Raw genomic sequence first — 17,905 nt, 5'->3', positions numbered from 1 at the left:
ACTTAATTTAAGTGTTTTTAATGAGTTTGTTCGTTTTAGAATGAAGGTTGCGAGCTTCCCCGAACCTTATATACCGTGGTTGATCGGGTTCAAATGTTATTTCGAAATGCTTAATTTGACCTTGGGTATCGGCTTGGTGATATCTATAAATATGACATGTATTCATTTTGTTTAGAAATTGTTGTTCACATAATTATTGATCTCCTGCCAAGATATTGCGAAATAGCACAGTATTGGTATGTTATAAATAAACCTTAGTAAGTATTTCAACATACGCCGATGATCGAAGTGCTACAGATTAAAGGACCTTTTTGAATTTGATAAAAAATATTTTCACTTTCAATACGAATGCCAGTTAATTAGTACATTAAAAACAATTCACATGTTTCTGATAAAAACAAATTGAGAAATACGTAACAACAGGATTAACATAACAATGAGTTTCTAAAATGTATTTTTAATATCAGTAATTCTGCATAGCTGATGTAGTAATGTGAAATTAACTACCGTTTTGATCATTTAATCCAGAAATCATTATTGACCTTTTTGATATTCAAAATATCAAATAACGTGGTTGACTACGTAACTAAATTAGGAGACTTCGGCGCCTAAGCTGGAAGTTAGTTTTATTTAATCTGAAGTCACAGCAGAATTTCTCTCCGTCCAAAATAACTTTTGAATACCGAACCGTGTGAGAAAAAAAACACCCTATGAATCTTAAACTATTGATTTACAAAATAAAACGGGCTTTGTGAATTTACACAAGCAATATTTCAAAAACTGTACAGAGCTTTGCAATACACTACATGACTTAACCGACTAAACCATTTCTCCCCATCCTTTTTAATGTAGGTCATTGGAGTGCTGTAACTTGATCATTCAGGGAATTTTTGCTTAGCTGTTAGAATTGAGATCTCCTTTTTACAGTAGTACGCGGAGTGCCACGTCATGTTTACTCGTGATATACACGATTTTACACGCTTGCGTAAAAACTTTGTCTTTAATGTGCAATGTGATACGTGCATGTTAAGGGAATCTTGAGCCAAATCGGTCAACATTATGTATCCACAGTGTACGTATATTTCAAAAATAGACTTACAGAGATTTTTTTTTTATTTCAAATAAAGATCAAATTTGAACTAACAACACATAATCTATACTGTACCAGTATATCTAAAGAACATCAGCATTAGAATCAGTTATGTAATGGCCAGGTGTACTTCCTTTTATTTATTCAGATTTCAGGATTTTATTAATTGGGAAATTTAAATACATGTTATGATATTGATAAGTTTTTCTGTCATATTTCATATACAGTCATAGTAACAGTACGGATGTTACAAGACTGATACAATTAACATCCCACATTATCTCTCAGGTCTAAAGCATCTTATGAATTTGGCATAAACTCTTATGCATGCATTGAATTGTCTCATTGTTTTGGGTAAAGTAACTGAAAGCAAAATGACCCAATTAGACAATCTTTTGATGTACTGTAATCATCCAGGAGTTTATGTTGGAGACAATTTCTATTTAAATGTATGTGCTTTATTATTAAATTATTTTAACTTATAGTGTCTCATAATTCCTCTGTGGAATAGACGTCAGATTTAAGTGTCATATGGAGAATGTGTTATTTTTACACGAACTCATATTTTACTATGTATATGTATTACGTATCTGATTTGTGACACTTTAATAAAAAAAAAAATATTTGATTGATTGATGGAGGTTAGACAAGTTATTAAAAGGTGGGCTTAAATTCCCTTTCCACACTATGATGAAATTTTTAATCTATGTTCCCTTGGGATTTTTGGTGGAATACAAATCGTTTGGAATCTCTCCTTCCATAAATGTTACTTTGCCATGATAACTATTTATTTATTTATTTATTTATTTATTTATTTATTTATTTATTTATAACCAATGAAATTAAAATTCAATCATATAAGGGGGGGGGGGGGGGGGGGGGGGGCGCTTACTGTCAATTATGTAAGGATTGCGCTTACTGTCAATTATATAGGGAGGGAGCAAACTGTCAATTATGTAAGGATGGCGCTTACCGTTAATTATGTGGGGAGGGAGCTTACCGTTAATTATGTAGGGATGGCGCTTACCGTTAATTATGTAGGGATGGCGCTTACCGTTAATAATGGGGGGGGCGCTTACTGTCAATTATGTAGGGAGGGGCGCTTACTATCAATTGTTTAAGGATGGCGCTTACCGTTAATTATGTAGGGAGGGCGCTTACCGTCAATTATGTAGGGAGGGTGCTTACCGTCAATTATGTAGGGATGGCGCTTACCGTCAATTATGTAGGGATGGCGCTTACCGTCAATTATGTAGGGAGGGAGCTTACCGTCAATTATGTAGGGATGGCGCTTACCGTCAATTATGTAGGGAGGGAGCTTACCGTCAATTTTGCAGGGATGGAGCTTACCGTCAATTATGTAGGGAGGGAGCTTACCGTCAATTATGTAGGGAGGGAGCTTACCGTCAATTTTGTAGGGAGGGAGCTTACCGTCAATTTTGCAGGGATGGAGCTTACCGTCAATTATGTAGGGAGGGAGCTTACCGTCAATTATGTAGGGATGGCGCTTACCGTCAATTATGTAGGGAGGGAGCTTACCGTCAATTTTGCAGGGATGGAGCTAACCGTCAATTTTGCAGGGATGGAGCTTACCGTCAATTATGTAGGGAGGGAGCTTACCGTCAATTATGTAGGGAGGGAGCTTACCGTCAATTTTGCAGGGATGGAGCTTACCGTCAATTTTGTAGGGAGGGAGCTTACCGTCAATTTTGCAGGGATGGAGCTTACCGTCAATTATGTAGGGAGGGAGCTTACCGTCAATTATGTAGGGATGGCGCTTACCGTCAATTATGACCGGAGGAAGTTAATGTCAATTATGACGGGAGGGAGTTTATCGTTAGTTATGACGGTAAGGCGCTAACCTTCGACTATGAAGGGAAACTCCATACGCCGCGTCCTTAACATCTACATCAACAACCTATAAATAAATCTTGGTCAGTATTTCGAAATTATGTCTCTATCAACACATGTGACTATGTAGCAGTTTATATGTATATCATTTTAAAACTATTCAAGTTTGGATTGATAAATGAGTAAATTTCAACCCAAACCTCTGAAACCTGGCCACGGTGATATATATTAGAATAATTGTTATTTCTGAAGTGTCTAGCCATACACATCTTGGTGTTTGGTTTTCATCGAATCTCACGGAATGTTCACATAAATCATACAACAGTCAGTTTGAAAACGTCTACTGATAACAAGAAAACCGAAATTAAAACTTGATAGACATTCTGTACAACAAATGTATATATCATTTACAGCGAGTATTGTTACAGGGGGTACCAAATTAGTATACACATGTATATTGAACTTTTCGGTGATAGAAAATTAAATATATTGCATGCTAGACTAAGAAACAAATCCAGCACACTTAACAATGACCTATATAGAGTAAATTTGATTAATTACCGTCAGTGCCAATGTGGACATCCAATTGAAGATGCATATCACTTTTTCTTTGCTTGTAATGATTATGTGAACCAGAGAATATCATTGTTTCGTGATCTGAATGACTATATTCCACTAGATTTGCAGTTACTTTTACACGGAAGAAATGATTTATCGCATGATGAAAATTTAAGAATTTGTCAAGTCACTCAGATATACATCGCTAACTCAAATAGATTCTGATTTCTCTCCTACACCCATTTAAAATTTATATTTTATGTATGTATTTACATATGGTATGTTATGTTTTTGTGTATGTATACACAAGTGTGTGTGTGTGTTTACATATAGTATCACTTGATTATACTTATTCTTTTCCGTTGCCGACAACAAAAGAGAAACGGATATTCAAGGAAGTAAGGAGTGAAAGGAGAAAGAAACATTGGCATGGGAAGTGATGAACATTAGTACCAGCAGCAAGCTTTGGAAAGCGCTTTGTGTTAAATTGCTTGGATGGATATATATAGATATGTAACTCTCTCTCTCTCTCTCTCTCTCTCTCTCTCTATATATATATATATAGAAACACTAAAAAGGGGGAAACTAGCCAACGAGAACGTCGTTAAAAAAAACAATACAATATCATAAAATGGTCAACAAAGTGTCGCCTATTAATCATCTCTATAGCACTTACAATACAAGAACATCCGACCTATATCGATCTGCACAAACACAATTATATACTAGTAATTAAATGTAATTGTTTTTACTTTCTTCAAATGAGCTCTGAATAAACTACAATCAAATACATTTATATGTAGGTAAAATAAGTCAGTAAGGACAATATCAAACATGTTCCAAGCTATTTTAATATGGGTAATCGTAACGGTCAAATACTTCATGCTAGACCCGGACTCCAATGCAGCTCACTCTAACATGTAAATTAGTATTGACTATACTCACAACAGACCGAAGTATTTATCCAGTATGGACAAGGTTACGCAGATGTTCTCTTATGGGCTGGTCAGTTTAAATGATAGGGAGATTGCAATTTAGTTCCGCTCACAACTTATATCATCAAGATTTTAATGACTATTGCATACCTAAGATAGATTTTCTATACACAACTAGGTAAGGATATAAACACCCATTGTCAAATCATTTTATAGGTATCAAGTTTACTTATGATTTGTCCATCTCATCAATTACGTTTGTATGTCCCTGTAAACGTCATGACCTGTAAGAGGAGATTAATAGCATTAAGCTTGTTTTCCAGTCCTCTTGGTATTTACATTATTCAACTTGTGTGTAATAAATGGAAATATATATATATTAACTTACGTGCTTAGCAAACCATCTGCTATTGTTGTTTTGGGGATTTTACGTCCAGATCAATTGTGTACAATTAGTATAACTAGTCCTTATGATAAAAGAAAAGAAGTAAAACTTAATACAAGAATAACTATAACAACGAAAAAAAGAGAAATCAATGTGGTCTGTTACTAATGTCAATCGCGAAATACTTGGGTTTCGTTTGTCAGGAGATAGGATTCATGAAAACACATGGATGTCAGTACGAAGCTCATATAGGACACACTAGTTATATTTCTCTAATATCATTGTTCTAATCGTAAAAATGTAAGTGAAAGAAGTGTGAATATAAGTGAGAGAAAGGGGGAAACTATTAGGTCATTGTTCCAGTTTTAGGTATGCTGGGATTATTACCCCATGGAGGAATATGACATGGAACAATTATCTCCCTTGCATTACAATTATTTCCTAGATACTACCAATGTTGACTAAAAGCGATCTACCCGAAATCAAATTCAGTAAAACAAAATCTGGAGTGGTCGATACCAGTCGATTTTACATTCTGGTCGGGATTGTCTTCGTGGCCTCCAGTGTATATCCCGTTCTCAATACGTCAACAGCAACAAGAGCCTTCACTAAATCAAAACTTCACCTTTTCAAGCATACTTATAGGAACAGTACTTGCACATTTGTAAACATCAAGACAGTTAATACCTTATATAAATATAATAATAAAAACAAAATCAATTGTCATGTACCAAAGTTTATTTCTATGAACTTCTTCAGTGCTACATCTTGAATAAAAGTAGAAATGCCAGCTATTCAACGGGTTGAAAACTGGTGCGTGTGTTGGGAAACAATACTACGAGTTCTATTAAAAAAGGTTTTCACCACTGTGCTTTTGTTTATAACATCCAGTTTTCAATTTGAAGTTTTTCATTTTCATTCCTTTTTTTCATTTTATTAATAAAGTTGTATGTTGACACTATCAAGGTTAAATTCTGTTAATTGTTTTAATACAATTCACTACTTCTTCCACAACCATTTTCATAAATACACCAGAATTTAGGTTTTCAGAGTATTAACCTTTACATGTTAACAGATTTAGTGATGTAATAATGATATATGATATGTATAAACAATGGAAATGTGGTTGGGTGTAAGAGATGTCAATAAAAAATGTTCCCACTGACGGTTCACGATATATAACCCAAAGCTTGCGTGGCATAGTAAACACTGGATGTCCACATTGATCTACAACACATTCCTAACATTCCAAACAGTGAGAAACATTTTTATATTTAAACTGGAAGCAACACAGAACTGTTTTGCCATCGCAAGATGCTTCCGGACGTAAATTATAAATTTACATTCAAATATGGAGTTCATCATTGATGAAGAGAACATATGCCACACAAGATGAGACGACAATGTTTTTGTTTTGGTTCCAGTTTTACCCGCTTACATCCGTGCAGTATTGCTATGTATAATTATGCTGAATTTACAATAATAAGCATTTGGTACAAGTAGAATAATTGAGATAAGTCCAGTAAGTTACCTACATCCTAATAGTAATGCATTCACATACCGTCATGCATTCACATATTTACACAAAAAGTCACCTTTGAATTATCATGTTAAAAACAACATCTTATCTTCATCATTCATTATGATTTCTTCTCTGCATCACAATCATGCTTGTATCACTATATATACGCGAAAGCTGCACAGTATTCAACATCAGCATGCCTACAATTTTTCGTTAATTATTTCGTAGGTATTACAAATAGATTGGTCATTTAAAGATGGCACTTTTCTCTCTCTAGAAATGACAAAATGAACATCATACAGAGTTAAAAAAAACCTTTCAAGTAAGTTTCAAAATTAAACTTGCGTCTAGAGGGCTCCAAAGCAAACAAAGATGGTCTTTTGAAAATCAATAACTTCAGAACAGGGTAGCCTTACTGTGTATTGGTAAAAACATCTTGTAATAAATTTTCATATACACTACACACAAAGCAACAATACACTGTATCTATAACAACAATATCTTAAGATTTAAAAACGTCGTTTCATCCTATACAAAAACATCTGGACACTTCATTTTCACAAATGGCAACATCAACATACTACACACTAGTTTTGTACATAAATCTGGATAGATATAATTGTTTAAAAAAACATTTGTTTTAAAAGGAATGTACAAAACAAAACAAAGTGACTTCCCACTTGAAATTGCATAAGTGATCTTTATAACAAAACAACTTCTGTGAACGAAAATCTGCTTTAAACGAAGGAGTCGATTTTGAGCTTTGATTTGTGATAGATCTTGTATATGATCATGAAACCCCCCTGTTTAACATTGTAAGCATATGTTTTACCACATATTGCACCTTCCATTTCATCCTGATGAAATGACATATTTTTCCGAAGTCACCCCTGAGTATTACTCAATGACTGGATACATTTTTTTTTGTATTTTTTTTGTATTTTTTTTCCTATTTGTTTATCTTGATCAGTCACGAATAAATCCACATTCTTCCTTTCTTATTTTTTAAAAAATACTGCTAAAAACAACTACATATGAAATGCTAGATACAGAAAAATGAGGAAAAGTATGGTAAACAAGAAAATCTTTGGAAAGCTGACAAATGAACGACAAAATGCTTTTACAAACAGAAAAAAAAGTCAATAAAAAAATCAAATGCACTTTCTATAAACCATTTCACTCAAATTTGCAAGAAAAGGCTAACCAAACTTCAGATCTTGATCCTAAGAACTGTTACAGAATGTCAGGCACCTGATTGTTAACCTACTTGGACTTCAAATGCCTTTGTAGATGAAAAATTATTTCTATGGAAATCACTAATTCTCTTGGGCTAGAGCAGACAGACAGATTTCTGTCAAGACAATTGCAGATTTTTGTAAAGTACCAGGTAAAGTCTTTTTTGTTGTTGTTGTTTTTTTGTATTATTTGCTGTCAAACACTTTTTTCTCCAAAAGAAATTTTGTTTCATTCCAATTGTAAGTACAATTTAAAATTTATGACCCAAACTCTAACCCACTCCCTATATACCTAAAAGTTTTTTTTTATTAAAATGTTCTGTTTTCTGCCTTACAACCCCCTAAAAATCAGAATTTCATAAAAGAACTAAACACAAATGCAAGGTTAATCAACCAGCAGCTCAAAATGGACACTGCCGGCCTTTTCTAAACGGTCAAACTGGATGTTGGCAGCGTATGCTCGGCATTCAACCATGATGAGAACTCCAGGTGTTGGCCTTTCAAATCTGACGAAGACAAGGGGTGACCTGTATCCCTGCTGGTTACGGAATGGGAAGTACTTGTAGTGGAATCCTCCGGCTGGGTAGTAGGTAATGGGTCCAATATTGTCCTGGTCAGAAGGGTTCTGTAGAGAGAAGATGAAAATTCAACCTTGGAAGATTTTACTATCTTGGATTAGGAACAGCAGCTTCCTCAAGTTAATCTTTTAGTTATATTTCTCACATTTTCTGTGTTGTTACATCAAAATGTAAGTTATTCTTTATAATGTTGCGGCAACACAATTAGATTCAATATTAAAGTAGAAGACACATTTTTCTGCAATCTCATTTCAACTTAAAACCAGTGTTCACGTTTGGGTTATTTACACAACCATGCCAACAGAAAGAAGCATTTAAGTTGAATCTGTGGACATTTCTTGCACTGTTTTACTTTGATATGACCAGATTGTTCTAAGCCATCCTATTACTTGTGCATAAACAGGAAATTTAAAGTTTTAAGAATAACTAAGAAATCATGGCATCCAACAGCTGAATAATCTGTGTAAAATTGATCCTTTCTCTACTTCCTCTCTTTCTCTAAACTATTTGGAAACAAAGAGGAACCTACATGGGCATGATCAATCGATAAACAGCAATAACAAAAATTCGACTAATATCCAAGTTTGCTGTCTGCCTGCCATTTTGCTTTTCTTATCAGTCTCGAAGATGGACTGGGCACAACTACGGAACATACATATCAAATCTCAGAAAAAATCTCCCCTCCCCTCCAAAGGACTTCAAGAAACAATAATAACAAACTTAAATTGCCAAAATCCAATATGGCTGACTATTACCCATTTTATTTTCCTGATAAGACTCAAAACTGAACGGGCACAACTACAACCAAGGGGAGTCTACATGTGAAAGATCCATCCTATACTTTTCAAAATTAGCGATAACAAGGACTACTTATGGATGGACAGATGGACTGATGATTAGTGATAAGAATTGCCAAACATTGAGAGAAGCCAGAACAAGTTCAGTAACTTACCTCTCCTGTGCACTTGACAGTGACGTAGTAGTTCTGGTACATGTCCTGGATCGTTGATGGAACACTTCCATTAGTGAACATCTGGGGCATCCAATCAAAGATCTGAAAGAAAATCAGGAAACTGATCAATACCTGTAGAACATTTACCCTGACTGTGACAGCATTGTTCCAAAGTTTGAGGTACAGCATTAAAGAAGTATTTGAAGGACAATATTCAAATACTAACTAAATGGGCAACTAGTGTGACAATACACAGCCCCTTTCAACACACCTTGACCATATTTTCTTATTCCCTTGTTTTGTTGTTTTCTTTTATGCAGAAGAAACATAAAAAATTTCATTTTTTTATTCAATCTACAACTACCCACTGCCCTTTCTCATGAATTCCAATGTTAAAACCTAAGGATGTTTTCATGAGATTAAACATGATCTACAAATAAGTGGTCAGAAATTCTCATAATTTTAAACTTCCCAATCTTTGAAGGGTTCCAATCTCCATATATTTAGGATAGCATTATCCTTAATTAAGGTTCAATTCCAACATTCCATTTCTTTATCAATACCTACCCTGTTTAGTTTGACAAGAATACAAGGCAGTCCGTCATCAAACCCAAAGGCCTGCTGTTTGACACAGTCGGCTCCAAGGTTCTGGGTGAGATCAAATCGGCAGGCTTTGTCCCATTCAGACTCAGGACGACGACCACTGATGGCATCACAATCCACAATCACTCCGGTATCAGTAACCTGGTTCTCATTTTCATAGTCTGAAAACATTAAAGAGACAATCATTCTCATGATCCATTCATAGTTTTAATTTGATACTGAAATTACACCAGATATACTCTCACAAAAATATGCAAAAAGGTAAAATTAGGTAAGTGATCAAAATTCTTAAGAGACATTAATACAGAATGCATGCACACTTAAGATGTAAATTAACTTTGCAAACAAAAAGAATAATGTGAAATTTAATTTAATCACAACAAGGTCCAAGAGGGATCTTGACACTCACTATTTCCCCATGCTAATTGGTTCTTTGTATTAAAGGTTGAACTTTTAGTAATTATCTTTTCAATAGAGACAAGGTCATCACAAAATGACCCTTGTTTTTATCATTTCCTAAATTGAATGTGAACTGATCAGCACAGAAAAGGACGATAATTCAAACTTTTTCATTTCAATAAATAACATGAAAATAGGACATGATGATTGAATGCTTACAAGAGAGATAGGCCTCCATGTGGTCAGTGTATGGGCTGTAAGAGGTGGGATCGCCTTTCACAAATCGCACTAGAGTTGTTTGTACATTAGGAATTGGACGGAATCCCATACCTGGAAGCAACCATACCATAACAATATATACACAATGAAGTTGATACACAATGTAATAAGATCATTTTACCTAATGCCTGATTAATATCTTATGTATTCAGCAGTACTTTAAATATGAAATAAATGTGAAAAGAAACCATTGTATATATATCAGAGTGTATCAAATCAAATCATCTGGATTTCTACCTAATGTTTTAAATAAATGTCATATAGTTTTCCCTTCATTAATTTCAGCATCTATTCCATCTCTGACTAGTCTATTGCAATTTTTTCTCTGTAGATAATGATCATTTTTGTTTTTTCCAAATGTAAGACATGGCCTTGGTCAGATTGATATGCTGATTCCTGATGGAATTAAAACTCTAGAAATATATTATTGCAAATGAATTTTATAGTTGTTTTTATGTTGATATATTTTTCTTTGAAATTATTCAAACAAGTTTTTGAATTTGTTATTCAATAGGCGTTTCCGTATTAATTTTTAATATTACAGAATATAGAATGTATTCAGGTTAAATGATTGTATAAATACATGTGTACAGTAAAAAGCAGAAATCTTAAATACCTGGGTTCTGTCTCAGCAAACTATCAGGACCAGCAAGTTTGGGGAAGTTCCAATCAAGTGTCTGATAGAACACAGCAATCAAGGCAGCAAAGAACCCAGACAGACATGCATAGTAGATGACGTAGAAAATGGTGATGTGAGCTGCAAAAATAAATAATAAATACCACATTAAAACAAAAACCAAATTAGTAGAGTTCAAACTGTACAAACTGATGGAAACTTTTAAAATTTTGTGACATAATGATAATCCCTATCCAATACTTTAACACCATAAGTTCCCCCACGATATACATGACTGAGAAATATCCACAACCATCATGTATCAATGAATATTCAATCTATTCATTATCATATTTGACATTCACATATTTCACCTCATTATCTATAGTTCCATTGATCTATATAGTTAACAGGGCTCCGTGCTCATGATAGCCTGCGTGAATGCATATTTTTGCATAATTCTTCGTAAATAACGCAAGCAAAATACTCATACTTGCGTGTATAACACAAGCAAAATCTGGATACCTGCGTCAGACTTGGAATCCAATTTTCAGCAGAATATAATTCATATCACTGTGACGCTTGCCAGATAACTTAAGCGTGTTATTGTAAAGCGCAAAGATATGACAAAATTTTAAAGATAACATTTCTGCTATTGCTAAAAACGTTCGAATTAAATAAAGGGCAACAAAAATATTAATCCTTGTGGACTTGTTATATATCCTAGATCTATGAATTGTAACATGAACTCTAAACTAACCGTCCATAGCAGTAGCAAATGTATAGGAAATTGTGAGAAGAAAAAGATATATTTTTGAAGAATAAGGTACGTACACTCCACTTTCTTAAAATACGAGTGAAAAACCCCCACCATTTTCATAAGGTATGGGTAAAAACCCAACCTCTTCAAAAGTTATCTGGAGCACTGGGGTTTATACTCTGGGCATATTTAAGACAAACTCACAGAATTGCAGTTTTCACTTGACAATTTTCGATCAATTCACTTTACTTCATGTGACAAAAATGCCATTCCAATGTAGTGAAAAAAGCTTGTCATATTTTCACTAAGTATGCGAAGAAATAGCAAATTGCTTTGTCCAGAGATCAATCTACAATGTAAATTAACGAGTCCTTTTCAACTGTATTATAGAAATAAGAATTAATGAGGCCCACAATGTTAAATTTCCAGAAATTCTGCGAGATAATATCAAAATTCTAGGAGTACAGGACTCGGGATTTATCCGTTTGTCTTACTTAGATTTAGCTTGTAAGGCAAAGAGCAATAACTTTGCAATTTTATTCACTTTTGTAAAATGGAACTTTCCCAACATGTAGTCTATCATAATTTTGATTTTCAAAAGAGTCAGATCGTCCACTCTCAAGTATTTTTGTCTTCTTCAAAGAAATGTTGAACAATCTAAAACAGTAGCAAAAGAAATACTCAAGGGAAGGCAACAGTGAATGACAGGATACAATTTTTCTTGGGAATCTGGATAATGTTTTAAAAGGCACTGTCCAAAATGACACAAATTTCTCCCAACTGTGGCCATAAACATAGACAAACAGAAATCATGTGCTTCATTATAACATGTTGCTCTACTTAACCCACCACTAACAAAATAATCAATAATGTTTTATTACTTATAATGTTCAACAGCTAAATTGACCAGAAAGTTAAAATTCATAATGAACAAACTATCACCCAAAAACTGATGTTGCTTTATATGAAATAATCCCTACAATTGACTACTCAATAGTTACTCTATGACAAAATCACCTGCTGATTTCAGGAAAGACCTTTTGATGCTTTTTTGTAAATGGTTAAAATTTAGAGTATTCTAGGACTAAAAAGTCCATTTTGAATCAGGAATGGGGCTGTTACTTTTAACTACAATTGCATTATTTCAGTCTGAAAAAATACTGTTGTTTAATGAGACTTCCCATTCACACCCCACTACCACTTGTAAATAAGTACTAACGACAACAATGAATAATGTATGTAGAAAGCCAGAGTCTCTAAAAAGTCGACTTGGACAAATACAACAGGGCCAGTTACAGCCTGGGGGAACAGAGAATAACAAGTGACAACATAGACGATTATGCAACATTACAAAACCATAGAAATCTCAACAATGGGAACCTGGACTTGGCTGACATTTATCACAATAATTGCCTGGGGTTTAGCACTGTTAGAGATTCCAAGGACCTGGATGATTGATCACATTACGATGCCTTCTATTTCAGTAATCAATTTCATTACATATATCAAGACTTCAGTATAAAAATTGTATGAAAGGGGAAATTATGCATGTAAAGATGTATCCATCACAAATTACAATCATCTCAAAACGCTTAGATATCCATTTAACCAACCAATTAAGCATAATTTTACTTTATGGAAAAAAAATATCAAAAAGGAAATCTGCAAAGATAAGTATTTTGTGTGCTGTCTTGACCCATGCCTATCTCACATTGTGCTACCTGCATGATTTTTTTTTATCTTTTAAATTCCAACTATAATATTATCAAACAAATATAAAATAGTTGTCTTAAAATATAAACTAGCTATTTCAATAAAAAGGAACATTATTTTATAACCAACACTTCAAATCTGATTATCTTAAGAGCTGAATTCAGAAGGCATTTATTATGTAAAATTTATTTTCATATAAAAGTTTTTTTTTATAAAATAATATCACTAAACAACATCATTGAAGCAAAATTGTAGATGTCATTCGCTTTGCAAAGACAACGTTAACAGGTTATGACCACGTGGAGTGCATTAATTTCATGTAAAACAATAAGATTTTATCCTTTCAAGGTGACTCTTAGTCTATAAATATTCAGGTGTCAAGTGGACTGCCGAACGATCCCACTTGTGTACATCTATGACATTGTTATATGGCAGGACAGGTAAGCTTGAGATGAACCTTGCCGGAGGCCACAAGTCACCTAGCAAAACAAGAGGTTCCAATGACACCGCCGATATAATATACATCACCCCGTTCAAAAGTAATTTTAAACATCAGAAATAAAAATTGAGACTTCAAAATGATGTGGCTATTGTTTCAGACGAGTCACAAATGTATTTCATTGTTTGATCTATTTATCTAAGTATCAAGTAACGCTACAGTTCAATTCACCCATGGGAACCCCGCCCGGCTCACGGATAGGACGAACTTGCAGAGGTCATCCACTGACAAATCTAAAATGAACGCTAAATATAAGGAAAGATAAAAAAATTGAACAGCGACTTTAAAATATAGCATCATATACGATCATCTATACCTTTGACATAATGATTTATAAAATTATATGGATAAACCCCGGAAAAATTCTGCTATTGCAAATACAACACATGCAAAATCATGAAGCCAGGAGTTTATCTGTGAATGCATTGCCAATACTCTTTTAACTTACCCCAACTTTTGCCTGTTCTTCCTAAAACGGTACCCTCATCACTGTTATACAAAAATGTGCCAAAATCTCTAAATTTCTGTCCAGCTGTCTGATTCTGTGGGCCGACAGAAGCCGCTGTTACACCTGTACTTGCTGAAGACGCCATCTTGGTCGGAGAGAAGCGATAAATTGCCCGGATGTCGTCATCACTCGACCTTTTTGATACTTGATCACGTGACAACCATGACGTAGTACCACGCTTGAGTTGTGTTTCGCAATAACCAATGTATGTATGCGTATATATATAAAGTTACGAAATTTTCATCAGTTACAAATTGCAAAATACTCATTTGATTACAAATACACAATATATGCACTGGTCAACAGCTTGTACACCACACATGAGGATTCTAGACTTACACAAGTCGAACATGGTTGTTCTACATTTTGTGTCAAAACGTTATTATAAATACATGTAGCAGGGGCGTTGTATACTAGATTAAGTATGTCCCTGCATGTAACCATCTATTCTGATTATGTTTTAAGAGTTTTTGTAGTATATAGGTCTCTGATTCTATGTGACAATTCTCTTTTAAATAGCACGTTAAAAATATTACAGTACTGAAACTAGTTTTTGAAGGATTGCAAGAATTTCCAGTTTCCATATGAAGTTTGAAAACGCACAACGATTCTAAGAAATGTTCGAAAAAGGTTCTGCCGGGTCTCTGATAATGTAAAATAAGATGCAATTTTAAGATTCAGCTTATTAGATTATTATATGCATAACCCCGTAAGTCTCTTCAACCAAAAAGGTTCAAAAGGTAGATCTATGTTTATCGCCACTATCCATCCGTAATTTGGAACTATTAAGAGTGGAAGAGAATTGATTAAGCAGATACATGCATTGTGACGTCATAATGGACAATGACGTTACGCCTTAAAATGGATTAATGGCACAACCAAATGGCTGTCCCCGTTTGATTTTATTAAGTTCTGTCAAAACCCTTTTTTGAGTTATGTGATCAAACGTATGTCATTGGTGAAACACACCTCAAAGTTTTAATTTCTGTTCGCAAAGATAAAAACTTATAACAGACACGTTTCATAAGTCTCAGAGATTCGATTTAAAGTCATCGTTATCAGACCTGATCATCTCCTGTCCTTTTTGTCAGAATTACGTGCAGACCTTTTTGACTATTTTATAATGATAAGTGTAGTGAGGTGGACTTGGCTACACTTACACCAGGTATGTGTACCGTACATGTGCTTAGTAATACCAGAGACTTGTATATCAGGTATGTACGTCTCTGGTAATACGGTAATTGAATTTAGTACACGTGTGTCTATAATACTAAAACAGATTAAGCTATGATCTCAATAAACTCTCTCCATCCGTAACAACTGTTAATTTAAACTTTTAAAACTCCATTTGACTGAATGTCAGGAATGCTCTACAGACGAAGTTATCCGGCATAACTCTTCTGATGTTTTTACATCCTGAAATTTCCCCAAATACTAATGGTATCACGAGATATTTATCATAGCGCCTGTTTAATTTGCAGAACAATAGCTGTAATTGCTAGGGACTTGTATCCCAGAAATTAATTCAGAATATATGTATAAAGTACGGTAACAAGTCCAATTATTCCATGTAGTTACATCCATTAGGCCAACGTCGATGTGTACATCAATGATGTGTGGTTTATTTATGAAATAAACGAAACAGACATTCCAGACAGTAATTGGTCGGGTGGTATTTATGACAGTATCACGACAGCTTGACACAGGGATCAGACCATAGCCTATTTTTTCATTCTAGCTCCCATGAACTGTTCAAGCCCCTGTGAGTAAAATAAGTTTACAGAGACTTATAGTATAGCATGTGATGCAGGTTACTAAACCGTGTGGTACATTGCTGGAATGTTCACAGACGACAGATTGGTTCACTATCTTTCAATTACATCATTACATCATTATTACTTCCTACAGCAACCTTTATCTCCCGTAAACTGGATAATTGTTATATTTATATGTATATTATTCGGGGTTTTAAATGATTTTTTTCCTTGTTCGTCAATCCCGTTTTAGTTGCGGAGGAACCATGAAACGTCAAGAGAACGTTAACGCTATGCCGTTTTATAATGATAATATATACTATTATAATAAATAGTTTATTGTCAAACTTATAACAAAAGATTAGGCACAAGTTATAGCGACTTATCTACGCCTTCTCCCGATAAAGGAAGACTATTAATACAATGGAAACATGCATATTTCTACATCAATACACATGTATTACTGTCAAAATGTGTTTCTGGATTTAATCAACGTTTGAAAATCTTATATCTGATTTTAACAAGGACAAATCTAATGGAGGTAGTGAACGCACTGCATCATTCAAAGTATTAAAATTATGAAGAAGGAGTCTAACTTGAGGAATCCTGTAGTTATTGTTGTTTCTAGAAGATAGCGACTGTTTTAACCAATAGTAGGTACCAGTCGCAACTCTAGCCAAGGGTGAGTAACGTATTGAACTCCCTTGGCTAGCGAAGTTGGTCGCAGTAGATGATTTAGGAAGCTAGGAAGTAATTTGCTGTGCATCTTTTATTACAGTTGGAGTTTCTACGTTTATACGTTTAGAAAAAGATTGTAAGTCTGTTTTATGATATAAATCACTAATACGGGCATATGATTGAATGTCGCCCGAGATAATACGGTCAGCTTCTCTTTGTGCCATTCTTTAACTTTTCATATCGTGCACATCCAGGTATTTATGATGATCGGTAAAGTTTTGGATTTTCCCACCAGACATTAAATCTAAATCTTCATCAATGATCACAGAATTAATGATGAAAAATACATCTGTCTTATCAGGATTAAAAGTAACCAACCATGTTTTATATAATGTATTTAACTTATCTAGATCACAATTCAAAGTTTCTTCAATTTCAAGACAAGAAGATGATGACTTTAACAGTGAAATATTATCTGCAAATAGGCGAGAGGCAGATATACAGATAATTTTTTTTTTAAATTGGCCAAGAATTGAGCCTTGAAGAATGACTGCTTCTGACAGAATAAGAAGTATTTAAAAATACCTGAACCTAAACAACACAGAACCAACCAAAACAGCTAGTGAAAAGGATATTGGTATAACAGTGGACTCTGATCTCACATTCGAGGACCATATAATTGAGAAAGTGAACAAAGCTAATTATATGTTCGCCATAATTAGAAGAACTTTCAACTTTATGGACAGAAAATCATTTATACCTATATATAAATCATTAGTTAGAGCTCATCTAGACTTTGCCAGTTCAGTGTGGTCACCAGCAAAAATAAAGGACATCGAGAGAATTGAGAGAGTGCAGAGGAGGGCAACTAAACAAGTACCAGGATTGAAGAACCTAACTTATGAGGAGCGATTAAAGGAACTCCACTTGCCAAAACCCTCTCATTCCGCAGGATTAGAGGTGATATGATTGAAACTTACAAAATACTGA

General features: G+C 34.3%; 1 protein-coding gene across 1 annotated transcript; it reads right to left on the bottom strand.

Annotated features, from left to right (window-relative positions):
• Positions 1-5,542: 5,542 nt before the first annotated feature.
• On the bottom strand, positions 5,543-14,606 carry LOC117342346 (probable sodium/potassium-transporting ATPase subunit beta-3). The gene is made up of 6 exons (XM_033904488.1): positions 14,424-14,606; positions 11,004-11,144; positions 10,328-10,438; positions 9,674-9,870; positions 9,107-9,208; positions 5,543-8,201 (listed from the first exon to the last, which is right to left on the bottom strand). The coding sequence occupies exons 1-6, from the start codon at positions 14,566-14,568 to the stop codon at positions 7,962-7,964; spliced, it is 936 nt and encodes a 311-aa protein (XP_033760379.1). The 5' UTR covers positions 14,569-14,606; the 3' UTR covers positions 5,543-7,961.
• Between the last annotated feature and the right edge of the window lie 3,299 nt (positions 14,607-17,905).

The sequence above is a fragment of the Pecten maximus genome, chromosome 14 (assembly GCF_902652985.1).
Source record: "Pecten maximus chromosome 14, xPecMax1.1, whole genome shotgun sequence".
In the NCBI taxonomy this organism is placed as follows: domain Eukaryota; kingdom Metazoa; phylum Mollusca; class Bivalvia; order Pectinida; family Pectinidae; genus Pecten; species Pecten maximus.
The sequence above is the reverse complement of the archived record's forward strand: the minus strand, read 5'-3'. Positions and strand labels throughout refer to the sequence as shown.

Bases quoted from the DNA above. Each gene is read 5' to 3' on its own strand.
- LOC117342346 (XM_033904488.1), bottom strand. From the start codon at position 14,568: ATGGCGTCTTCAGCAAGTACAGGTGTAACAGCGGCTTCTGTCGGCCCA. The intron at 11,145-14,423 runs GTAAGTTAAAAG...TTATTTTTGCAG, and splicing joins AAGAACAGGCAAAAGTTGGG to CTCACATCACCATTTTCTAC. The intron at 9,209-9,673 runs GTAGGTATTGAT...ATTTTCTTTCAG, and splicing joins TTCTTGTCAAACTAAACAGG to ATCTTTGATTGGATGCCCCA.